This window comes from Cataglyphis hispanica, chromosome 1 (assembly GCF_021464435.1).
Source record: "Cataglyphis hispanica isolate Lineage 1 chromosome 1, ULB_Chis1_1.0, whole genome shotgun sequence".
Taxonomy (NCBI): domain Eukaryota; kingdom Metazoa; phylum Arthropoda; class Insecta; order Hymenoptera; family Formicidae; genus Cataglyphis; species Cataglyphis hispanica.
Genome location: NC_065954.1, coordinates 13,918,764 through 13,944,545, shown reverse-complemented (window position 1 = coordinate 13,944,545; position 25,782 = coordinate 13,918,764). Strand labels below are relative to the sequence as shown.

Below are 25,782 nucleotides of genomic sequence, written 5' to 3'. Positions count from 1 at the left end.
AAAATATGTTAGGACCACCTCTGGTTATTGGAGAATGGTCCTAGGTTGAATCTTTGAGAAAGGGATAAATCGATTCAATTCGCTTTTGTAAAGGGTTCTTTAAAATCCCTTTAAATAAATAAGCGCACACCAAACACAAAGGTTCTTGTGTACAATTTTTTAGTTTCATAAAGTAAATATGTGGGCTTAATTTTGTGCTATATTTTTTTCTGTCTTAATAGATTTTTCATGTATTTTATGGTAAAGAATTCTTGCAAACTTTTCTTTTTTTTTATACAATGAAAAATTAATAAAAGTTGACAAAAAGTTATTATTTATTCTTTAATATTGAAACTCTAATATCTAGAGTTATTGTCAAAAAACTCAACATGCTATAAATATAAATGTTATGTAACTTTATTATATTCATCGAATATGGTATGCAAGGATTATTTTGATATTAATGCGACACTCGATATAATTTATATGAACTATTTATTTATCATTGCATAATCGCTCTATTAATTGCATCATTTAAACTAATAGTATCTACGCTAAAATGCAAATTTTCAAATTGTAAATTATGTTTAATTATTATATATAATAATGCATTCTCTTCGTTTCAAAACATAATTATTTTGTTCTTTTCATATTAAATAAAATCGCGCGCGCGCGCATGTGTGTGTGTGTGTGTGTAATATCTTTTTTTTGTTCTAATATTCTATATAATTTTCACACATAAAATCTTGCTAATATATCTTCTTAATATCACGTTTATCTCTCTTATTACAAATACAACACATATGATAATACAACACTTGTGATAAAAGAGATAATTCAAATATCCAAAACCCAATACTTCGAATTTTAGTCAGAAATGAAAAGAAGTTCGGAACATACTAATTAAAATTTCTAAGACTAATAATAAAAAAAAACAATAACTTGCCACTTTGTTGCTTGAAATGCTGTGGCAAGTTTTGAATCAAATCGAAATTTACCATCGTCAAAGGTTCTTGGTGTGCCATCGAACAAGGGGTTACACTAACGCGGACAAAAATGGATACTCGATACGTTCCGCATAATACCGGATGCGCGCGACCGGATGATCGATTATCGAATCATTCCGCTATCATGATGGTAAAAGTTTCGTCTGTTGACCGGTAACGGTATACCGATGCTATTCATGAGGCTTGAAAATGTTGCGTGGGCTGCGTGCTCATTATCGAGTTGGGCGTTATCTGCCCATAATAAAGGAGCCACGGAGATATAATTTATCGACTTTTTACCATCGCTCTGTAAATCACGTAAGGAAAGGGCATGTCCTTTCGAAAAAATTTCCTAATCCGGAAATCGAGGCGCGCTTTGCGTGAGAAATTTTCGCGTGAGCAAAACCGCGCGTGTAACGAGGATTGAATTACCGAAAACTGACACGAATAATTGTATATTGCTTTGCCGAAAATATCTTTCGACACGAGAAAATCGCGTAACTATTATTTTTGGAATCAAATGTAACTCTCGTATGATCTATAAATACAAGTTTTAAATAGTCGATGAATAATTGAGGATTCTGACTTCACAGGTATTCCTAGTACAATTCCATAGAAACTTCTAGTTCATATATTTTACAAATTATGACTTATAATGTCAAAACGTTTCGTACGTCAAGTGTATAAAGAGAATATACTGGCTCAAGGTGCTTGTGCAAGCTATAAAGTAGAAACAGACCGGGAACGCTCGTTGATCACGAATTGACGATGATTTCGACATAATTTCCGCCTCGTAGAAAGCAGACCAAACCACAGACGGAGTATTCTCTATATCTATTGGATGCGGTGACCGGAAAGAGTTACCGAAATAAAACCTGCATCACTCTTTCGCATTAGCTGTTAGCTAATCCCTATTTATAAGATATTATGTTCACCGAAGCGCACACACATGTCCACACTGCCTTAGAAGAAAGATAGAAAGAGCGGCGGAGGGGAAGGAGGAGGTGGAAAAAGAGAGCATGTCACGCGCACATATGTCCGACACGCGTAAACGCGCGCAGGTCGATGGTTTAAACGCGACTAAAAATATCCGAAACCGTCTAGATAAGTCCCCAAGATCCGAAACCGGTCGGATCTGATGGGCAATTTATTAATGGACTCGGATCACACGCAAGAGAACAAGATTACCACGAGTGCGGACAGTGGTCAATCAATTTACAGCATCGTCAGATTCAGAATATGAATCGGAAGCTCCGTAGCTCCATAGTTACGGTGTTCGATGCGCTGTAAAAAAAAAAATCCCTGAAACTTCACACAAGTGTCTGCAGGTTTTTTGCAGACACATTATGTGTCACTTTTAGACAGAATTGTCTGAATTTTTAGACAAATTATTCTGAACTTTCAGAAAAATTATGTTAAGATAATTAAGATAGATTGTCTACAATATCTTTCAGATACTCAGATCTGAAAATTCAGATAAAAATGTGTCTGAATTTTTAGAAAATTTTTTACAATTTTTTTTTTGTTTATGATAGAAATATCTGCTCTCTTTGATAATATATATCGATATATTAACGATGTTAACTAGTAAATTAATTTATATAACAAGCGAGATTTTATATTTTATTTACTCGTTTGCCTCATTTTATAGATTCTACTAAATTTCTAATCAGAAAGAAGTAATTATCCTCATGTTCGATCCTCATATGCTATTTAAATTTTTGTACTGTAATTAATATTCTGTAAATGTAATTAATATTCTTCCATTATACATCCAACACACAGTATGCATCATTATTTGATTTCTATGTTACATTTATATTTGGCTTTACTATAATTTTTCTGCAATTTCGTGACAACGATAAATCTGTTCTGCATGACTAATAAAATATTCATGCGAAATATAAAATTATAGTCATAGCAGTAAACACTTGAACAATAAAAAATTGAATACATAACGCATTCCTATGATAATATATACACTTCTGTATCTAGTTTGATAAGCCGACGAGAGCCTCGACAAACATTTTGTTATTGAGCTTATCAACCTAAGCGATTCATTACGAGCTTCATAAAACGTGAATTGCACGCTTCTTCATACGATGATGGTTTATTAGGTATATAAGAATGTTTGTTCGATGACGATTGATCTCGTTTGACAAGCGCGTCGTATAATTTCTCACATGGCCGCTAACTGAATGCTAACAAAGTTATCAATGTCGGATTTTTTAACGCGCCTTTCGAGCGCGATCGGTTAAAATTCTATTAAAATTCCAATACGATCTATTAAAATTTCAGAACGTAAAAGATTTCTTAAGTCCGTGGTACAAAAATAATCCACCTCACATGGTTATAATAAGCGCGTTACTCACTTGAACTTGCTTTGGGAAAGCAAACCTAACACAACTGCAACAAGAATGCTTGCACATCTGGTTACTACAAGAATCATATGCAGATGAATCACCAATCAAGAATGATGTATTGCAGCAATTACTATTTTACAAAGAAATTATCTCTTTCTATGACGTTTCGCTAATTTTTTTAATATCCTACACTCGCCTGTGTATCTACTCTGTGTAACGTCCAAAATGAAAAGATATGATCTTCAAAAATATATTGTATATTTGTCGAGGAAAATGCACGTCAGTTCTGTTAATATAACAAATATAACGAAGTTGTGCATACAAAAAGCGGCTGCAGATCTAGGTAAATTTACACATTCTGTTTTTTTTTTTTCCTCTCTGGAAGTGAATTGCGCAGACTAAGGAAATATTCGTTTCTCTCTGGCGCGTTGTTTTGTCGATCGAATAAGTGAAACGCCTGAATGCTTCGCACATAAAGACTCACTTCTTATCTCTCTCTCTCTTTCTCTTTCTTTCCTTCCTCACAAAAGATACAGACAAAATGCCCCCGAAGAAAAGATATTTACATGACTGCTGCGAGGCGCGGCATCTGACGTCTCTCTCACTTACAGCTGTACAAATCGCTGCCGTAACGAGTAATGAGCGTGTAAAAGAGATATATCACGAAAAACAATGGAAAATAAAAAGGCGACGGAAGGCTCTACCTTCTTGCCGCGGGGATCTCGAACGATCTCGCTTTCCTCTCGGATCACGCCGACCGGCGAGAAATTACTCAAACACGAACTCGGCCTAAAAACGAAACGGGAACGCCGGAATCGTGTCTCCTTCGCCCGAGTGTTCTTCTCTTCGCGGTTCTGTTCGTATAGTAAACACGAGCCTACGAACGTCAGACACTTCCTTGATCTAAGACCAATACCACGCTGCAACATTTGACTGCCAGAAAGTCAACGCGACAGAGTGGCATAAAACGAATGTTAAAAGTCAACGAGTTTATAATCACTTTGTAGACCTTTAGAAAATGTTTTTCGTTTCTACAAACAATATAAATGATAAAAAATAAAAAACTGAGATTCCTGCAGACGTAAATCTAGAATATACATATTGTTTGATTTTTTTTTTCTAAATTTATATGAATTAATTTTGAATAACATCTATTGCGTCTTAAGTTTTACGAAATATGTGATTTGCAAAGATTAAATGTCCAGCAGTGATCTCGAGATTAGTTTACAAAAAAAAAATACACACGAGCGTAAAGATCAAAACACGAAACAGCGGGCGCCGATGTGGCGAAACGGGATAGTGTTATAAATATTTCTCGGAATGATGATTATGTAATGTAGAAGAAGAAACAAAATAGAGCGCTATCAACTATATTCGCGAGAAGTCAAAGGCAATGTGATAGAAAAATTATGTTTTCGATTAATATTTCGATAGACATGAACGAAGGTCGTAAGAAGCTTCTTTTCTCCTTAATTCGTCGCTTACGACACTACGGCATTAATCGCAGATTAATTACATGCTAATTTTTTTCCGACAAACATCGGCATACTTGAAAGCATGCCTAACTCGTGCGATTAGATTCTTAAGTAAATATGTATACATAACGGCTTTATCCTGGCGTTCCCAGCAAACGGAAAAAATGCAAATGCCTCGCATTCAAATCATCCACAGGAATTGCTACAACGATATAATAAAATACACGTTATGTAAGGGCGAAAGGCGCAATCTTGCATGAGCGGTGCTATAATCTAAAGACCGATAATCATACATTCCCTGGGTTTTCTTACGCGTTACTGGATCGAGAAAATTGCGTGCACGAAACGTTATTTTTGCCCATTAAAAGCGTTTTAACTACTTGTTACGTTAATTAATGTATTATTTCGCTTTAAACGAGGCGTTAAATTAATATTTCAAAAATGAACTTATATTCGTGATCCACAAGAGTAATTATTTCCGTATTCTTTCTTATATTATTAACAGCAAATAGACTTAGGGTATTAACAAAAGAGAAACTGTTAAATAAGAGCCAAGGCACAGTTATTGGTGCGCAAACTTCTCAATAAAATTTAAGAACGAAAAGTTTGTGTCAATCAATAACCGCGTCTTAGCTCTTATTTGACAGTTTCCCAACTTGTTAATATCCTTTTCTGTCATCTCGCAACGGAAACGTGACAGATGTCGGAGGCAATAAAATGAAAAATAAAATAAAAAATGAAGAATTGATTCACGATGTTTTAACGTTTTTTCCGCCAAATAAAACAGCAGCTTCAATAACGAATGTGTTACGGTCCATAAATTTGCAAATAAGAATAGATTGCAGCGAGATTTACAATGAAATTATATCAATGAAACGAGATTTTATTCCTCTTTGCATATAAATATATCATAGAGGTACGAAAAATTTATGACGAAAAATTTATACGACGCGAGATAGGATCCGGAGACTCGAGGAGTTAGAGGCCAGCTGTCCTTTCTACTGTCAAAGTTATGGACAGTAACTCGTCCGGTTGACTCAAGCATCGTGTTTCCCCGGATAGAAATGGACGCAATATATAGGTATATGTCGATTAATATTGCCATCTTTCCACTAGGGATATACCGGAAAAGAGAAATGAGGAAAGTACCTTTCGCTTAAGGTATACACTGGCAGAAGCATTTTTTCTCATGCGGGTTGATCTCCCGTAGAGCTCTCTTCCCCTCTCCCCCGGTTTTATCAAACTCAATTACTTAATTAGAGGACTAAACTACCATGTATGTGTGTGACGTAATTTTTTGATAAATGTATCCGTACATCACGTCTGCGTATCCTTGAGAGAAAAAAATATTAAAAGAAAACTATATCTGCGAATGTACAATGTCATGAAGCGCATGTAACATGAATTATATTGCACACATCCGATAATTATTCTCAACGATTAGATAAAAATTTTACGCAATCGCTTAAAATAGCAGTAAGGTTTTTCCCAACTACTTCTTATACGATACAATCTTTTAAGCAAAGGAAGAGACGCTAAACTAAACTGAAAGTCTTTGACTGACAAATCGATTTTTAATTAACTCAAGCTTTGACACTTCTGATAGTTATCCCGTTATATCATAAAGTTTTTTTTATTGCCTCGTGTTATTTATTAGAAAGAAACGTGTTTCAATACATTATCAGACAATATTGCTAACACGATCATAAGTATGTGTAGAATAAAATAATAGATCAATGACAATGTACAGAATTATAACCGACAAATTCCCGCGTTCATTGGCATCAATTCCGGATATAAACTGCCATGTCGTTTCGTTGCTCAAAGACTCATTTACATTGACCCTTAAATTTATCTATGAATCTCGATGGTGCGGCGGAAGAAAAATAACGGGTGATTCAAAGAGAAACATAGACAAGAATCCTTGTAATGCCTATCTGATTGCGCAACCGTCTGATACGCGACGCGTGTTCGCGTATCGTACGCGCATGTCATCTTGTGCAACCAGCTTTTCCTCTTTTCACCCCGCGTTCGGCATATTTCACAAATATGCTGTCTTGTTGCGAAAGGAAGAACCGTTAATGCTCGCAATCTTTGACATGCATATAATAAATCAATAATGATTTAGGAATTAATAAATGAATTTTTCGAAATTTTCAGTTATGTTTTCCAATTATTATTTCGTTCAGTTTTAAATCGTCCAAGTTTGAAAAATTAAAAAAAAAAATTTGAAGTTTTTTTAGCTACCTCTCTAATTATCTTATCCAATTATCACTTATCGGAGATTGAGAAAAAAATAGAATTTCTCCCTTTTGTCAATTTATTGAAAATTAAAATTAATAAAACTTTAATCAATATTATATTTTTTTAACCATTATCTATTTCAAATAGCAAGTTGGTAGTAAAAGTTTCCGCCACTTTTCTTGATTTTCAAAGCGTCTAAGCGTCGTTTCACAAATCAATCTAATGTGGGTCGCGCGCATAATAAATGATAAAGCGAACCGAGCCGCTAATAATTTTACGCAGTGAGTGCGACCGTAAGCATAACTCGCGGCGATAATGTCTGTCAACGGGATACCGACTGCACCCAAATTATCGCACACCCGCGAGCGTTGCCGCGCGACTCGACTCTGTATCATCACCGCTATTGAATCACCAATTCAAATTTCAGCCGAGTCCTTGGAGACTCGTGCGTTTGTTTCCGCGACACCGTGACGCCCAACTGTCACGTCTCGGTTATTATCAGTTCTGTATCGCACTCGTGCATTGAGGATTCTATTTCATTTCGTTTGCGGCGCCATTCGCGGCGACGTTCTCGAAGAATATCTCTGCGAAAGATCATCTTTCACCTTGTCTACAAAGGAATAGTAGATTATGAAGCTTAGTAGAAGAATTGCAACAGAAAGTGATCTAATTATACAAATATAATGATCGAATAATTATGAAATAGTATAATTACGAAGTAAAAGTTTTTCAATAAAATTGATAAGCAATATTATTTTTTTTTTTTACAAGCAATTGAAAATATCTGAAATTATTAAAATTGATTTTTCGAATTGATTTAATAAATTAAGTGCCTTATAATATTTATTATATAAATAATTATTAATTATTTATATAATAAATATTAAAATTAAAATTAAATATTCTTTTTTATTGTTCTCAATATCTCAATTGAGAACCTACATTTCACACATGTCTCGCACAAAGAATTTCAAAATTCAATTTAGAACATCTTTGCAATTCGCCAACAATAAACCAAAGTAATATCTCACGGTTGATTAATCTTTCTTCCCACCGCGTGGTAGCCGATTTAAGAAAGAGAACTTGGCACGTATTCCACTTCTTTCCTAATCCCGCCGTTCGTGTAGAACTTTAGACAGCGCATCATGATCGCAGTCACGCTCGAAACGAGTCGGCGGTTCAATGTCGTGTGGTCCATTCGTCCAGGATAAGAAGAAAGAAAGGAAGCCGCTCCTATTATTAAGGAGGAAGAAAATGGAATAGCGCTGGATATGCGTTTTCGTGGAGAGGAGAAGAGAGAGGAGAGAGGGGATTTCTCTCTAAGCGGACAGTTACCAAAAAGCTGTGAATCGCTCTCGAACCGGCCGCTGGCCAGCCATCCACGTCCCAACCATCTGCCCCCACAGGCCCTTCTTTCTCCTACCTGAAACTCGTGTTCACCTGGCCGGCCTTCCCCCTCCCTATGTACACACACACACACACACTCTCTCGCTCTCTCTCTCCCCCCATCTGGCAATCAGTCTCGTTTATCTTATTTTCGAGCCATTCAGCCATTGCCACCGGTTCTCTGTGGGCCAAACGCTCGCGATGCCTCACGTGCAGAATTCTCAATGGAATTCGCCGAGGCGGACGGGCTGCTCTTTTTGCGAGACTCTTCCTCCCGATGAGACGAATTGCGACGAGAGCCGATGCATGCTTTCTGAAACGCGCTATGGTCAGATAGCCTCGCGATTTACAAGAGCGAATTATGTAATCGCCGCGACGGAGCCGGAAACGAGGAACGAGCGGAAAACCGCTCGATGATCGTGTGAAAGCGGATATCGCACGTTTTTAACCCGTTAATATTCTAAATTATTAATATATATTTTTTATTTACATCTTTTTAACAAACGATTATTCTAGCGATTAATAAATTGATTTATTAATTTGAGAAATATTACTCACTAAAGGAAATTAATTTTGTCGTTATTTACTATTTTAAAGCCAACAATGGTAAAAAAGAGTGGATTTCTCCTCAAAATCTGATCGAGAAGAAAGATAAATGTTAAGTTATTTGCGCATGCATTGGCATGCAATTTTATCAATTCTTTTTATAACTTTTAATCGATTCGACATATTCGAATTAACACAATCAGCATCATTCTGCAACTCGATGATGCGATCGCGACTCGGTGCATCGAAGAGGTCCTCGACTCGTTGCGACATAAACGTGACGTCTTCCGGTGCGTAGGTACACCAGGAAGCGTAATTAAGCTTTTTTTTAAATACATAATTGCTTCTTCCGTAGGAGTGATTACGACTTGAACGCCGATTACAAGTCGTATAAAGGCAATTATAGGATTGCTCGCAATCATTTCTGCAAAAAGAAGTGTCAAGATTTCTTTTCTCTCTTGCATTTTTATTTTTAATCTGCAAGTAAATGAGCATAAATATTTATCGTGATTTTTTTATTAGCTCTGATACTTTTGTACCCGGAAAAAGATAAAATCAAGTAAGAAATAAGTAATTATAAGAATCAACATATTTGCGTAAATTACATAGTTACATTATTCTAATGTGGCGAGAAAATAATAAATTACGTATATAAATTATATTATAATAAATTATAATTAACTATATAATATTAATTATAATAATATTATAATTATTTCCAATATAATATTATTATAATTGATGTATTATTATATAATAATAATTATAATATTAATTATTATTAATTATATAATAGTTATTAATTCTTTTATATATATATATATATATATATATATATATATATATATAAAAACTCTAAATTATTTATAAATTATATTATAATTAATATTTATTAATCGTAATTATATTAATTACGATTGAAAAGTCAAAATAAAATATCCTCAAATAAATATAGATTCGAAAATTGATTTTTCCAGGATAATACCTTTTTTTTGAAGAATAAATATTATTAAATCTTATATTTACTTCTCTCAAGTATAAAATTTATCTCGCTGCGTCGAATTGTCGCGCATCGATGAATTCATTTGATCAAGCAATCGAACTCCTTATTTGAATAACTCGCGACGCAATGAGAGAGAGAGAGAGAGATCGACAATGCACTAATGGCGCAATCTCGATCTTTGCCGGCACGTAATCAAATGATGATCGATTTCTGTGTTTTGCTGGCGTAATGATTATTCGTTATCGCGATCTATTTCACGTCATTATCATTGGTAACATGCATCCTTGTAAGCGGCGTTTCTTAATGTTGTGTGCTAATAAATCTAGGATTTTTCATGATTTATTGGTCAGAATTAATATCCCATTAAGAATTAATATCCAATTAAGATTCAAGATATAATAAGATAAGCAATTTTTTTTTTAATTTTCGTGTACAAAAATAATATCGTGAAATGTTTCAGATAACGATAAAAATAAAATGTTTTATTTTCTCTTCACAACAAATATTTAAGATAACGAAATACTGATAACAAAATCTTATCTAAAGTATAGTTGCCTTTCGAATGTCAAAGTTTCTAGTTAAAAGAACGAGATTATATCATAAAGTTAACAGTTCAAACGATATCAAAAACAACACATTATCTTCTTATGATTCTCACTTTTAACATGACCATTAATAATAAAAAAAAAAAAAAAATTTTAAATAGTCTCAAAAGTTTTCTATGAACTCGCGACACGTCGACATGACGAAAAAAAAAAGCAATGGGGGGAAAAAAGAAAGACTCACCTTGCACGGCGAGAAGGATCACCAACAGACTGAGTATTCGCGGCGGCAGCATCTTCCCACGTCGACACCTCTGCGTTTCTTTCTTCGGGAATTTCTTTTTTTTTTTAAGACACTTGACAAACTAATGGCACAATGGCACTATTTCTCTCTCTCTCTCTCTCTCCCTCTCCGTCCGTTTCGAATCTCGCGAAAATTAATTTATTCGTCGCGCTCGCTCGATTCTTTGTTATCGGCGTCGATCTCTCAGAGAAAAGTAAAAGTGTCCGATTTGAATCGCGGGAATCGAACGTACCCGCCCGTCGCCGTCGAACAGAATCCAACTGGATACCGAATACAAACTGAGCGAGGGAACGCGCGCGGTATACGGAAGACCGACGGAATCGCGCCCCCGGCTTTTTACGGGGACTTGCGCGAACTGGCTGCGCAGTCGACTTGGATCACCGACTGTGCATGTGTGTAGCGTGCATGTGCGAGCCGCGTAAATGCGCGCGCGACGCACAATTCGATCAAAATGCGCATCTTTCAATTTTTCTTTCGACTTTGAGTTAAGCAACGTGACGGATAAAATCGCGTATCAACAATGCAATAATTGCAATTTATTTCTTTGGGAGTAATAAAAACGTGATAGAATTCAACTCACGTGTGCAAAAATTCTTTTATATTTTATCATAAATTATACAGGGTGTCTACTCAAATCTTGTACAAAATTCCCTGAAAATTCCCTGAGTTTTCAGGTATTTTTGTTCAAAAATTCAGGTAAGAAAATATTTAAAATATTTTTTGGTGGCAATTTTCTAGAATAAGTTTTTTTTTTATTGTATGCGTTTGCTAATGTTTTTCACTTATCAAAGGAAAAACTATTTAAGTGCTACATTTACAAACGTATCTAAATAGCTCTTGTTAAGATAAAAATTTTTAACTTGTATAGCATTTCCATTTTTCATTACTAAAAATTAAAATAAAGAAAATGTATTGCAGATTCAATGTTTTGTTGAGATATTGAATATGTAAACAGAGATACATATATATTTATAATATATTTTAAACATATAATTCACAACTTGGCTTATCGGTGGATTGCCTATTGTTTACAGTTTACAATATAAGAGCAAAATTATTAAAAAGAGAATTTTTTTTCCCTGAGTCCCAATAAAATTTCATGAAAATTCCCTGATTTATCCAGGTACAAAAAATTCTCCGAGAATTCCATGTTTTTCACATTTTTCAAGGGGAAGTAGACACCTGTTATATCATACTTCGCTCTTTTTTTTGATCTCGACCCGATAAATCCGTTTCTCGCCAATGATCACTGCAAAAACATGAAACTATAAGTAGGTGTAAATTTTCTCGAGGAGACTCTGATGATGTACATAGATAAAATAAACGCAATAGCATACCGACAATTGTTTACGCGCACGCATACATGATTTGCACGTGATGAGCACCGCCTCGCAGAGAGTCCTTCGTCTCGTCCATAAATTCTTATTGTGCAAGATACGATGACGGCAAAACATTTAATTCCGAGCTTTCTGTACAAACATCGAACGCCACTTTTGCATTGCACGAAGGACGACGTGTCCTTTTACTCGAAGGCATTCGACATTCTTCTCACATCGCGATCTTAAAAAGAAAGGAAAAAAAAGACTCTTAGTCATCGACACGAGATTTTGCACAATGCAAAAAGAATATGCTGTTAGTTTAACGATCCGTTAACAAGCAAAATTCTCTTTCATACATAATTTCGTAATTATGTATGTATGTCAAATGGTCATTACTCTTCCATTGATATCTAGCAATGTAAAATTATATTTTTACATATGTTCAAACGTGTATTTTTGCAATTAATCTTTTTTTTTCACAAATCAATTTCTGATTTTTTTGCTTAAAAAAACATATCTCATTATTGTCGAATTTTTTGATTCTTGTCACAAATCCTTTTTATAGGCTTTTATTTAATTTATTTATATTTACCATATAATGTTGATATATGTAATAATGACAAAATAAAATCATATAGGAATCATATAAAATGGCCTATTATGTTATTATTAGCTATTAAATATAAATGAGTCATTATATTAATATACATGAGATATTATGAGTCGGCGACAAGTTTCTTCTTTTGGTATAGATTAAATTGATGTATGTTGTATGTATAATGTCGTTATGGTATTGTCACAATATACGTATACATGACTTATCAACTAGCGTGACTAATATCGCAAAAAATAATGATGTCATGTATGTGGTCAAAAGATGGATATTTTGTTTGAACGATGATGTTTCTGTAACAACATGACTTACTAAAACTTCACACGAAAAATTATTGATCGCCCACTTTTTCACGAGAAATGTCAAATCCGGTCGAGATTTAAATTTTTTTCGTGAAACTTACTTGCTCGAGGAAATTCGATTTTCAGAAATTACGAAATACACGCATGAGGAATATTCTTTTTTATCATGAATAATCACTTTTGCCAAAAATAGATACATTGTCATGCTCTCTACGTAGAAGGAAAAAACGTTAGATATAGTTTCAATCGGTATTGACCGCAAACATATATAAATGAAGTCGAGTGTGATTCACTCGACCGCAAATAAGCAATTGTAATTAACACATCTTTCCTTTAACGAAGATATATCGTATAAATAAAATTAATATTTGAATCGATAATCTTTAATTCACTTCATGCATAATTCTCGATGCGCAATGCATTCAAATATAAGTCAATTCATTTTATATATTCTTAATGATATTTGCTTATGTAACTTATGTTGTAATTTTCATCTAATGAATAAAGTTATAAAAAATAATTATAAAATAATAAAATAATAAAATTATAAAATAATTATAATAATTATAAAAAATTAAATCGTAATTGTACGTAATTTTAAATACAATTTAGAGTTGAATATCAGAATATAATAATTAAATTTAAATGGGAAATATAATTTTAAACAATCTATTTTTTATATTTCAATTAGTCTCTATTTTGTGTGTGTATATATATATATATATATATATATATATATATATATATATATATTTATGTGTTTAAATATTATATGTGTGAAGTTTTGAGGCAAGAAATATTTTCGTATTTACTTGACACTGATTAAATGGAAAATATTTGAAATCTGCGTCCGCCCCAGGTGAACGGCGCCTAAACTTCCGGTTTGTGCGATAACAAATAAGGCTCTCTTTTAGTTCAGTTATCATTGTGTTCCACAAATATCTTAATATCTAAATATTAATGCAAATTACACGTCCTAATGAATATGCAGGTATTACAAGTGTATATAATATTCAGCAAAAAATTGCAAACATATTTATATCTTATTACTATTTATTAGATTATCGTAACAACTGGATAACTAACAAGGATATAAATCAATTTCAATATATAATTAATTTGCAACGCATAACAAAGAACATAAGAGATTGTTTAAAATACATATTTGCCATTTTCTCACACATATTCTTAAACAGTGACAATATAAAAGTGTCGAAAATAGTCTTATTTAAATCTCGCAGAAACATATAGGATGTCAATCCAGCAATGGTCACACTTAATTAAAATCACGTTGCAAAATATGTTTTATATTCTTAATGCGCATATATATATATATTAATTTCTATTAAAAAAAAACAAAACTTTAAATTATTCATTAAATTTACATTTTGTGTCTAAAATATAATGATATATTTCTAATTATATTAAATTAAAATATTATAATATTATATTATTATTTTTTAAATTTTATATTATTAAAATATAATTCAATTTTTTATTATATTTATTTTTTTCTTCCTTTAAAGGAAGAAAAAAATCAATATATGAACCAAATCGTTATGATAAAGCGTCAAACAATCGTGTTATGCCTCGCAATTAGTTTTAATTAATTAAAACGTAATTGCAATTAATTAATTTTAATTAATTTTAATCAATATATCCTCTGCCTATCCTCTTCTTCCATTAAAAATGTATATCTTTACCATATGTAAGAAATACAATTTGCTCTTTTATCGACCAAGCCTCTAGTAATAAACACTCGACTTCCGGGAAACGGAGCCATCATTCGAAGCGTCGCTAGTGTAGACTTCTCGGCGCGCGATTGGCCGATTTCGTATTGTGATGCATCGGCGAACGCGACGACGGGACAAAGGACGCTTTCGTACGCAAGCAGAAGGACGCCATGTTCATTTGTCAACGGACGTCAAGGTGTTCCCGTGCGGGATGAGCGAGCCAACTGTCCACGGACAAGAGTCGGATGGTCGTTCTGCGGGAGCGGAGGATACCTCGCGCGTCTCGTCCGATCCTCGTCCCGTCATGAAGAGCGCCGTCTCCGAGTCGCGGAAACGCAAACGCGAGGAATACGAGATGCAGCTGTTCGGCTTCCATTCCCGAGCCGTGTACGCGACTTGTAAGTCGCCCTGTTTCTTCCTTCGAGACGACGCTATTGTTTCAGAACGCGTTCGTCGTACGGGAGGGGTAGGGGAGGAGGGAGGGCGACATGGGGCCCCATCGTCGCGGACGGACGCTGTCCGCGTCGATCTCCTCGCTGTCGCTGGACGGGTGTGCTCTAGTTTCATGTGGCATTCGATCATGACTAGAGTCACACTCGTCCAGCGACCCGGGACACTTACGTCGAATTATGAGGAGTACGCGCGATTTTCCGATCGCGGCGACGAGACCGCCAAACAACAAGGATGCCACGCCGGTCGAGAAGCGTCGTCCCCCTTTCTTTATGAAAGCGTCCTTTATCTTGTTGAATCATTTTTTTTTTTATTTTAACTTCCCTTGCACGCTTATATGATTTCTTTGGCCTTTCTTTGTTTTGGCTGTTAATGATTCTATGCATTACATAGATTGTTATATAACTAATATGTCATGTAACTGCTTGCTTTTTTACTGGAGAAATTTACTGAAAGAAAAAATATGAAAAGAATATGATAACTATCATTTAAGTCTACAAAGATTTAACCTTATTTGAAAAAGAATGAGATTGAAATTGTAACTCACAGTAAAATTTGGATTTCAATATCTTTTAATATTTTTTTTTTCGTTTTTTGTGAGTTAGATTATTAGGCATTCATTAGGCATTCGCATGCATATACACATATCCATTATTCTCATAGCTAGATGTTTGTGTAAATCATGCTTGGCTGCTCGTAGTAATTTGACTTTCTCTTTCATTTGTTGTAGTCAAGAGTATTGTAATGAAAAATATACAGTCTAAAAGCAGAAGATTATGCGAAGCTTTGGAAAATCATAAATCATATTCTAAAAACCTAGCCACTCTAAAAATGAATGAAGAGCAACTTATAAAAGCGTACTGTGCAGCTTCCTTACCTCATTTGATGAACATAAAGGTTGAGTTTATTTTTAAAACACACTTCTATCTTCAGTTATATCTAATTATGCATGTTACATTTTATATCTTTATATAATTATATTTATCATAAAATTTAGAAGCAAAATATATTATACATAAACGTAACTCTTGTTTTGTTCTGTACAGAATATCGTGAACAAATTCATTGCTGTACCCAACAGTGTTTTGGCGGATGAGGATAAACTGCAAAAAATACAATACACAAAAGCAGAATTTGTAAATATGCATAAAAAACTAAAGGAATTCCAACAAAGAGCAAAACAAGTATGTATTTCATGATTATATGCTTATCCAAAATTAGTGTAACTGTTATTGCTGCCATTTATGTAGCAAATATATGTAGATATCGGAATATTTATACGCATTATATAACCCGAACTTTTTTCCAGGCAACTGTATTGAACGCAGCATTGAAGGAGGAATTACAGCTCACAGAGCAATGTTTAATGCAAGTGGATAATAACGACCGACTGACACAAATCATTGAAAATGGCGTTGCCGAAATCAAAATGGCGTACCCGAATGTCAGTAATAAAATGCATCAATTGATCAAGGATTATAAACAAATTAGCTCGTGCTTGAATGATGGAACTTTTATATCGCAAAAATCGCTCTACAATACGATTGATGATCTGAAATGTATAGATTACGACATGGATACCTTGTGATTATAGAGGAGAAAAAATTATTTTTGTGATATCTTTGGATCATCTATTGCTAACTCTTTACTGTCACTTTTCCTGAATATATATAAATATATAAATAAATGCATTCTATTTGAATGTTATATATCATGTATATATTGTATAATTTATATTTTAAATTAGTAATATATATATATTTGTATATCTTTGATATAAAAAAATGTTGATTTATTTTTCCTGATACCTTCAAATGCAAAGTTTACAATATTCGCGGTAATTACTTCTCTTCTGTTCCTTTATTAACACGCATATAATAAATTTTAGTAAGTTATGTTAACTGATTAACCAAAATTGTACATTCAAAAAAACTTATATTTCTTTAAACGCATTATGACAAAATACCATCGCGCTCTATGATTGATATTTCAGTATTTAATCAAGCAAGAATATACATTACTTTCAGTAACTATAGTTGCTGTGTTTTCTTTTGTTGGAAAATACTCGCTATGTATTTTATATATTTTTTATCTTTCCTTTTTTTTATGTAAATATATATATAAAAGCAAGACTATAGTAGTAGTAATACTCGCTTGTTCTTCGTGATCTAATTTTGAAAACTTACCAGAAGTTAATTAGAATGAGATGTTTCTTATAAATTTCTTTATAATGTTGTACAAACATATATATATATATATATATATATATATATATATATATATATATGTATGTATGTATGTATGTATGTATGTATGTATGTATGTATGTATGTATAAAGGTATAAATTATATCATGCAATTTGTTTATATGCACACATGTAGTTAGACGTAAAAATAAAAAAACTAAACCAATATCAATAGTAAAATAATTTAACCTATTTTTTACATATCTATTTTTTTAATATATCATATATTTTATTACAATAATTATTAAAGAGACGGTGTACTTGAAAATGATTCAAATATTAAAATTTGTTTCTTAAAAAGTAGAAAATTTTATTTAAACATTTTATGTATATTATAGATTATATAAAATGATTTTTGGATATGTCTATAAGTATCTAAAAAAAAAATGTTGGATGTAAGAGTAGCATCAAAATCTTTGAAACATTTTTCTATAAAATCCTGTTTTATCTTTTATTGAAAAATACTGGTTCGATTATCATTTTTGTTATTATTTTTTAAATCTATTCAGGAATAAATAAATTATAATTCGATCGTACAATTTCATGAAATTGTAATTGTATCAAAAATTACGAATGATAATTAAAGTCATCAAATACGTCGACTTTATTCAAGTCAATTAAACTTCAGAAAAAGCTTAACGACAAAAAGTATTGTTCAAAATGTAGCCAAATGCATGAAAGAAAGTAAAAAAAAATTATTCGGATATGTATTGCTCAGTATTGAGGAAAAGAAATATTTAGTTTTGGCAACTGCATCCGCGCTCTTCTAATAATTATTAATACAATAATTATTAATATATATCTCGTCGAAATAGACCTACAAAAGGCAGTTAAAACGTTCGATGAAACGAGAATTCGAAATCTCGAGTAGTTTTAAGTTTTGAAAAAGTTTCGAACGAGATACTGCGTCTCGAACATCACGGATTTAATTCCCAGAAACCGTACACGAAAGCTCGCTTGTGTGCGTATCGCACCTTTTCCTGGAAGAGTTCCGAGCCTCAAAAATCGTATCCAATCCTTTGCTTCCACTCTCATCCCCTCTTCGCTTCATTCGTCGTCCTTTTCTATCGACGAATCCTGGAGGCCAATCCACCACTCATCCTGGAGGCCAGTCCACCACGCATCGTTCGCGCGATTGTTTATCGATGATGATCGACGACGTCAAGGATCTCTCCGGCGAATGCCAACGTACTGTGCGACTCCTGGAGCTGCTGCAACGCACGCAATATGAGCTCGTGCAGGTAAAATAATCGGCAAATCCGCCGATTTCCAAAGACATCTCTTTTTTATCCGTGACATTGCTTCGACGATGATCTTTTTTCGCTTGTCTGTTTGCGGGTTTTTTCGCGAGGGAAATTTTTTCGGGGTGAATTATACTTATTGTTCGCTAAAACAATAAAAAATATCTTATAAATATCAATAATTTCATGTATAAAAAAACAAGCAAAAACGTATATATAGCAAAGAACATATAATAGCATACATGTGTGTATATTTCCTCCTCTATAATTTTAACATGATATTCATTGAGATGTTATAATATTTGCCTCGTACATTTATATATAAATATAATTAATTTTATCTCTCCAATAAAGAGTTAATTAAAAGTAAATTAAGGAATATTTTTATATATATAAATATCGTATTCGTATCAATTATAATATTTATAATATTTCATCTCTCTCTTAAAATTTTCAAATGTTCCAATTTTTTTTCCTCCGGTTGCATGAAAGGGAAAAAATATTAATTATTCTTGCATATGTATATAGGTGAATGGGCAACGACGTCTGATGGCTCCGGAAGTGGCGGGTGGTGAACGACAGCGCGGCAAGGGTGCCGAGGTGTTCCTAGGACGATTGCCGCGCGACTGTTACGAGGACGAGCTGATGCCGATGCTGGAACAGGTGGGCCGTCTCCTGGAACTGCGACTGATGCTGGATTTCTCCGGGTCGACGCGCGGCTACGCGTTTGCGATGTACGAGACTCCGCGGATCGCCCGCGAGGCATGCACGCGTCTCGACGGCTACGAGATCCGTCCCGGCCACCGTATCGGCGTGGTCAAGTCCATGGACAACTGCCGGCTCTTCTTCGGCGGCGTGCCCAAGAACAAGACCAAGTCGGAGTTCATGGCAGAGCTGACCAAGATGCTGGACGACATCACGGATATATATCTGTACCCGAGCGCCCACGATCGCAGCCTCAATCGCGGCTTCATCTTCGTCGAGTTCAAAAATCATCGAGCGGCCGCGATGGCACGGCGCAAGCTAATACCCGGTAAAGTGACACTATGGGATCACGAAATCGCCGTGGATTGGGCGGATCCTGAACCGGGCGAGCCGGTCGACGAGGACATCATGGAGAGGGTGAATTTCGAGTTTTTCTCACTTGAAGAAATTTATATTTGCAATTGCTATTTTATTTCTTTACCTCAAAAAATTCATTCTTTATATTTGTCTTCTAGCTTTCTTATAATGATAATTAATTCAGCAAGTTTTTCTCCCATTTTATTTGCAATTTGTATTTTATTAATTTAATATTTATCGATATACGAGCACATAATATTTGAATAATGATCAATAAAAAACAGGAAGTAAAAATATATAATGTTATATCGGATATGTATATATCTATTGAAATGAGATTTAACAAAAATTGAGATACACATTATTCTATAATTAAAAATTGAATCAGAAAGAATTGAAAATTAAAACTACACTTCATATTTGACGATTCGATAACTTTTCGAATAACTTTTTTATTGAAATGCTCCAATAATTAAAAATTGAACACATTTGCTTATCGTTAGTATATATTTTTTTTGTTCATCTTTTTAGTACACAATATATATAGTGCATTTATTAAATACTCGTATATTCTTTTCTACGTTGATTAAACTAACAAATTTTTAATTAAATATTCTCATTTGCATAAAAAAAACTCTTCTGTTTTTTTAATCCGAAGAAATACGTACTGCGAGAAAAAACACTACAATAAAATAAACAAATTTTATAAACAGCACATTCATGTAAAGGATATCCTGTCGCAGCAAAATCATATCATATCACTGTGTATAATGATATAGACAGGACATGTCGCACTCACTAATTCAATATTGTATGCGATGATAAATAGGTAACGACTCTGTTTATAAGAAACCTCACGCTCGATATATCGCAGCAAAATGTGAGAGGAATTTTTCATAGGCACACGAATGTGCCAATATTGAAACTGAAGAAGATCAATCACTTCGCTTTTATTCATTATGAGAATCGTCAAGCTGCACAGATCGTAATGGACATAATGCAGAGTGAGTATGCGAATGATGTATGTATATAATCAGAGAGCCAAGATAAAATCAAATATAAAAATAAGGGCAATATAAAGTAACTATAAGATTTCACCAAGTATTCCAATAGATTCTAAAGCAAAGAGATAGCAAACGGCAGACAATTAGTTAATTGTACAAATTAGTTAGTTGTATGTATATGCGTTTAGAAATTAAAATATATATCATCAAATTAATGCTAGATATAATTTCATTATCGATTGAAGGAATATAGCTTCAAGAATTTTATTTTATTTCAATAAATTTTATTTTATTTTAACGAATTCATATCATATGTTTCTATTTTAGAACCGGGTAGTATCGTCGAAAGACAAGGCTGGGAAATTTCTTGGGCGAAGCCGATTGGAGCGAAAAATTTCGATAGGCAACAACACATTCGCGAAGCGATAACTAATTCGCAATCCGTATCCAACCTTCAAACGATCGAAATATCGCGCCCAAAACAACCTTGGCATAAAAAACGCTGCATCCAAACGGAAATAGCGTCCGAGGACGAGAACGTTTACTTGGTGCAAATGAAAGTTTTGCAAAACTTTGTTAAAGAAAGATTCGATGCGACATGCGCTTTCGATTGCATACCAACGTCAGATATGTCCGGATATGTTGGTACAGTAAGTATCTTAATTAAACAATTTGCAACTTCTTATCTGTTCATTTATATTTAATGATTTATTCTTCTTTCGTCGCAATATTTTAGGTAATTATTCGGAAAGATCAGATAGTTTTGTTCGATTTTCAAGGAAAGCCGATGGCCTCGAAGCATAAAGCCCTGAGCGTCGCATGCGTTAAAACATATCAGTATTTTACAAGCACACTCCCGAATTTTGGTATGTACAACATTTTGGCTTGTGTTAAATTAAAAGCTTTTGATTACTTCGTGCTCTATTTGCGCATTGAATCAAAGGATTTTGACAAAATATTTCCATGCGATTTAATTTAGCTGTGATCCAACAACGAAAAACACACATAACATTCATCAAATTTGAGCTTTTAGTAATAATCGAGAAACAAGTGGCGTTTATCGTAAAATCTCGTTTGCGCTTTGTTTCCACTAGGAAAATGTTTTTATAATACACAATATATTGCATTTTAATGCTATTTCATGTATTTTTACAGCGCTGCAACTCGAACAACATTGCATCCAATCAGAAGTAGGCGTTAATTCTGTGGTTAGTATGTGATTAGTTGGCACTCAGGAATAACTCAAAATTAGATTTATGATCCGTTGCTACTGCATTATTGTTCGTTTTATTTTTTATCTCTTTTAATTAGTCATTGATTGTTTATGAATACAAAATTTACAGATGCGATCGCATAAAAAGTATTGCACACAATCGTTTCCTATCAGCTATAAGTATAAGATAATAATCTTATTTTAATTTTATTATTTTAATTATGTTATTAATTAATGAAACAATTTTCAATTGAAAAACTAAATTTAAATTATATAATTTTGAGAAACAACGTATTTTTGAAGAAAAGTGATTAAGATATATATTTGGTTCTGATTTAATAACACCGATGAAATTGTTTAAATCAAATTTCAACATTTATACAACAAAAATAATTCACACATGATATACATGTATTGAGAATTATATGAATAGAGTTTTCCTATTTAAAAATTGATTGTAAGTCACTATTCTGAAATAATATTTTTTTTAAAAATGCCCAAGATATATTTAAATCTAGATTAAAGTTTATATTAATTGTAATAAAGTTTGAAAGATAAAATTCTAATCTAAATATATATATATATATATAATATAATAATTATTTAATCTATATTATAATAAATAGCAAAATACTCATGGGTATCACCATTTACATTAATGGACACTTTAAAAAATTTATTTATATAATGCGTGATTGATAGTCGTTCCAAAAATATATTTATTCATAAGTTGATTTAAAATGACAAAGTCAAAACACAAATTTTGTGCAAAAAAATCTGCAATTTTTTACTCATCCGAAATTTTTATAATAAAAATATTAATATTTTATAATACTTGATTTTAAGGTTTCAAATATAAATTTGTTAAAGATTTATTACACGGAACTCTGTTAGATATTTGTCTAGAAGTGGTAATATAAAAAAGAGGAAAAATATTAATTATAATGTGTTTAAATAAAATATTGACTGTTTGGAATAATCTTTTTAGTTAGAACTTACATATAACGTGTAACATCATCGAATCTGTAATTATAAGCAAATGTGTTGTGTTTGTTTTGAAAAATTTTGATATGCAATTTATATTGCATAAATAGTTAATATAATAAAAGCATATTTTTGTAGAAGTGGCAATATAAAAAAGAGGAAAAATATTAATTGCAATGTGTTTTAATAAAATATTGACTGTTTGGAATAATCTTTTTAGTTAGAACTTACATATAATGTGTCACATTATCGAATCTGTAATTATAAACAAATGTGTTGTGTTCGTTTTGAAAAATTTTAATATGTAATTTATATTGCATAAATAGTTAATATAATAAAAGCATATTTTTGTAAGATAGCAATCTTTTTTTATTGTCCTTATATTTCACTAAAATTTTAAAGATAAGACATCTTCTCTTGTTCAAATTTTATATTATAAATATTAAATATGGACGTCCAATCATCCTTTTTTTTATTCTTTTATTTTTAACTTATAAAGAATATGTGATGAATTTATAAAGAATTATATACGACATATATCAAAAATTAGAAATATATTAATATAAAATTTTGCCACATTATAGAGAAAATAGTAATAAATTGATAAAAATTTCTCTCAAGATTACCTTTATCTTAAAAGAGAAATTCCTGGAAAAATAGAGACAAAATGCATTTACCGTTTCAACGGGAAGGGGCTCAGTGCTCTTTCCATTGGCGGCAAAATCGTGGAATAATCCTCAAGGATTCTTCGTACTGTTTCATAATCGGTATTACCGGTGGCATTGGTCGACATTGGTCTCATGCACCGTACTAATCTTTTTGCCTGCTTGTTACATCCAGCAGTGCTGCTTCTTTCCTGCGCGCTGAACGTCTCGTACGCGAATATAAGCAGCTTCTCGACGACGCAATCGAGCACCTTGTCGCTGGGCAACTCGCCGCGGCCGCTCTCGACGCAATCCTTGATGACGACGTTCATCCAGTTCCAATCTTCCCATGTGTCCGATACTTCGACCTTCTGGTTCTCCAATTGCCATGTCAAGCGAGCGCGATATCTAAAAAAAGGTGATTTATATTACATTACGCGAACAGGAACCGTTTATACATTTCACTTAATATTTTTAATTTATTTAACTTAAATATGGTTTAAAAGTATTTTTTTTATAAATTCGCGAAATAAATTTTGCGAAATAATGAATATTGTAAATAAAAATTTTCTAGTTTACATTTTATCTAAAATCAATAATACAAAGTAATATTAATAATGTAAAATTATATTGCTTTATATATATATATATATATATATATATATATATATATATATATATATATATATATATATATATATATATATATATTGATATTTCACTTCAACAATAATAATAACTTACGGCCAGCTCAACGGATTCTTGCTGAATTTCACTCTCTTCAGATTACCCAGATAAGCGAACATATTGTAGTCGATATAGCGAAGCTGGTTGTAATCGAAATAGAAGTTCTTCAAATTGGGAAGCATCTGAAAGATCGTGAAATCGATTCCCTGGATAAAGTTGAACGACAAGTCCAGGGTCTGCAGAGAGTACATATTCACGAACCAATCTGCCGGCACGAATGTCAATTTATTGCCCCAGAGCATTAGTTTTTCCAACTTTGTGAGGCCCACAAATGCTTGAGCGTCGCACGTTTGTATGCCCGATTCGTGCAGGTCTAAAGTCACAAGGGTCGCTCCAAATCTCGCAAAGCTGTGCCTTTGATAAGAAGAAATAAAATCATGATTTAAAGATGCAATTAGTGTCAGCGTAAAGTAATACATTTTGACAAAAAATGGATATTTAAAAGAAGAATATTTAGAATAAGTAAATATTTTTTTAGAAGTTCACGATATTCACAAATAGTAAAAATGGAAAATGTGGAAATGCTGCGCTATATATAGAGAAAAAATAAGTCACAAATTTTGGTGGTGAGAAATATATACCAAAAGATATATAAAAATATTAAAAATATTCTACGAAAAATATACGATAAAATAAAATTATATTTTCATAAACTATATCCTATAAAAATCGATTATTTTTCTTCGGTTTCTTTATTTCTTTCACTTACCCAGGTACATTGGGTATATTAGAATCGAATATGGTGATGATCGTTGTATTGATCATCGCTTGATCCAAATAGTTTTGCAACGTCGTCAACTGAGTGCAACGAAAACCGACATTATTTGTTTGCTTGTACGTAATTTTCATGCACGGTGACGTTTCCGCCGACAAGCCCGCTTCAAAGAGCGTATGAAAAAGATAAATTAATAACAAATGCTTCATCGTCATTAAACCCGCTCGCAACGAAATCATTAAATTAACTGAGCGTCCTCGACAGAATGAGCCATGAACAGATATGTAGGCGGCATCATATCCTTGTGGCTTCTTCCTCTTGTCGATGATAAAGCAAATCAGTTTGTATAATTGAATAACCAGATATTTCTGCGCATTTATTTTTTCGGCATTAATTTTTTTTAAATTTGGGAATATTATAGTATTTTAATATATATATATATATATATATATATATATATATATATATATTTTTTTTTTTTTCAATAATATATATTAAAAAATTATATATCAATAATTGTATTAGACAATAGATGTATTTACGCGAGCAATTTTAAACTAATTTTATAATGTTAGATTATTGATGCATCATTATTCACAAATAAAGTGATAATCAATTCATATATGTATATAAACATATATTCTACTAATTTCTTTTTTTTAAATAATTTAAATTTTCATC

General features: G+C 32.7%; 4 protein-coding genes across 7 annotated transcripts in view; 2 read left to right on the top strand and 2 right to left on the bottom strand.

Moving 5' to 3' along the window:
• The window catches only part of LOC126853935 (hemicentin-1-like), a 63,714-nt gene extending 52,595 nt beyond the window's left edge, over positions 1-11,119 (bottom strand). For both annotated transcript variants that reach the window (XM_050600152.1, XM_050600162.1), the window contains exon 1: positions 10,769-11,119. In XM_050600152.1, coding sequence (XP_050456109.1) covers positions 10,769-10,820 — 52 coding nt within the window. In that variant the 5' untranslated portion in view covers positions 10,821-11,119. The remainder of the gene's footprint in view (positions 1-10,768) is intronic.
• Positions 11,120-14,902: 3,783 nt separating this feature from the next.
• LOC126854092 (uncharacterized) lies at positions 14,903-16,963 on the top strand. The gene is made up of 4 exons (XM_050600490.1): positions 14,903-15,193; positions 15,976-16,142; positions 16,292-16,429; positions 16,555-16,963. The coding sequence occupies exons 1-4, from the start codon at positions 14,905-14,907 to the stop codon at positions 16,831-16,833; spliced, it is 873 nt and encodes a 290-aa protein (XP_050456447.1). The 5' UTR covers positions 14,903-14,904; the 3' UTR covers positions 16,834-16,963.
• Positions 16,964-18,609: 1,646 nt separating this feature from the next.
• On the top strand, positions 18,610-22,315 carry LOC126853950 (probable RNA-binding protein 46). 2 transcript variants are annotated; one of them, XM_050600209.1, is made up of 6 exons: positions 18,610-18,732; positions 19,261-19,854; positions 20,624-20,798; positions 21,126-21,448; positions 21,535-21,664; positions 21,954-22,315. In XM_050600209.1, exons 1-6 carry the CDS (start codon positions 18,637-18,639, stop codon positions 22,016-22,018), a joined length of 1,383 nt encoding a protein of 460 aa, XP_050456166.1. In that variant the 5' UTR covers positions 18,610-18,636; the 3' UTR covers positions 22,019-22,315. The 2 variants fall into 2 exon arrangements, with proteins under 2 accessions (XP_050456166.1, XP_050456156.1); XM_050600199.1 differs by having other exon boundaries at positions 21,535-22,315.
• LOC126854049 (leucine-rich repeat transmembrane neuronal protein 2-like) lies at positions 18,725-25,356 on the bottom strand. Of its 2 annotated transcripts, none has more exons than XM_050600434.1 (4): positions 25,096-25,356; positions 24,384-24,740; positions 23,673-24,047; positions 18,725-18,878 (listed from the first exon to the last, which is right to left on the bottom strand). In XM_050600434.1, the coding sequence occupies exons 1-4, from the start codon at positions 25,338-25,340 to the stop codon at positions 18,869-18,871; spliced, it is 987 nt and encodes a 328-aa protein (XP_050456391.1). In that variant the 5' UTR covers positions 25,341-25,356; the 3' UTR covers positions 18,725-18,868. The 2 variants fall into 2 exon arrangements, with proteins under 2 accessions (XP_050456391.1, XP_050456384.1); XM_050600427.1 differs by lacking the exon at positions 18,725-18,878 and adding an exon at positions 22,888-23,034.
• Positions 25,357-25,782: the final 426 nt, after the last annotated feature.

Coding starts and splice junctions, on each gene's coding strand:
- LOC126854092 (XM_050600490.1), top strand. CDS start 14,905: ATGCATCGGCGAACGCGACGACGGGACAAAGGACGCTTTCGTACGCAA. Junction 15,194..15,975: donor CCGAGCCGTGTACGCGACTT/GTAAGTCGCCCT, acceptor CATTTGTTGTAG/TCAAGAGTATTGTAATGAAA. Junction 16,430..16,554: donor TCCAACAAAGAGCAAAACAA/GTATGTATTTCA, acceptor ACTTTTTTCCAG/GCAACTGTATTGAACGCAGC.
- LOC126853950 (XM_050600199.1), top strand. CDS start 18,637: ATGATGATCGACGACGTCAAGGATCTCTCCGGCGAATGCCAACGTACT. Junction 18,733..19,260: donor CGCAATATGAGCTCGTGCAG/GTAAAATAATCG, acceptor ATATGTATATAG/GTGAATGGGCAACGACGTCT. Junction 20,799..21,125: donor CGTAATGGACATAATGCAGA/GTGAGTATGCGA, acceptor TTTCTATTTTAG/AACCGGGTAGTATCGTCGAA.
- LOC126854049 (XM_050600427.1), bottom strand. CDS start 25,340: ATGATTTCGTTGCGAGCGGGTTTAATGACGATGAAGCATTTGTTATTA. Junction 24,741..25,095: donor AATATACCCAATGTACCTGG/GTAAGTGAAAGA, acceptor TTCTTATCAAAG/GCACAGCTTTGCGAGATTTG. Junction 23,035..23,672: donor AGCCCCTTCCCGTTGAAACG/GTAAATGCATTT, acceptor TTATAATTACAG/ATTCGATGATGTTACACGTT.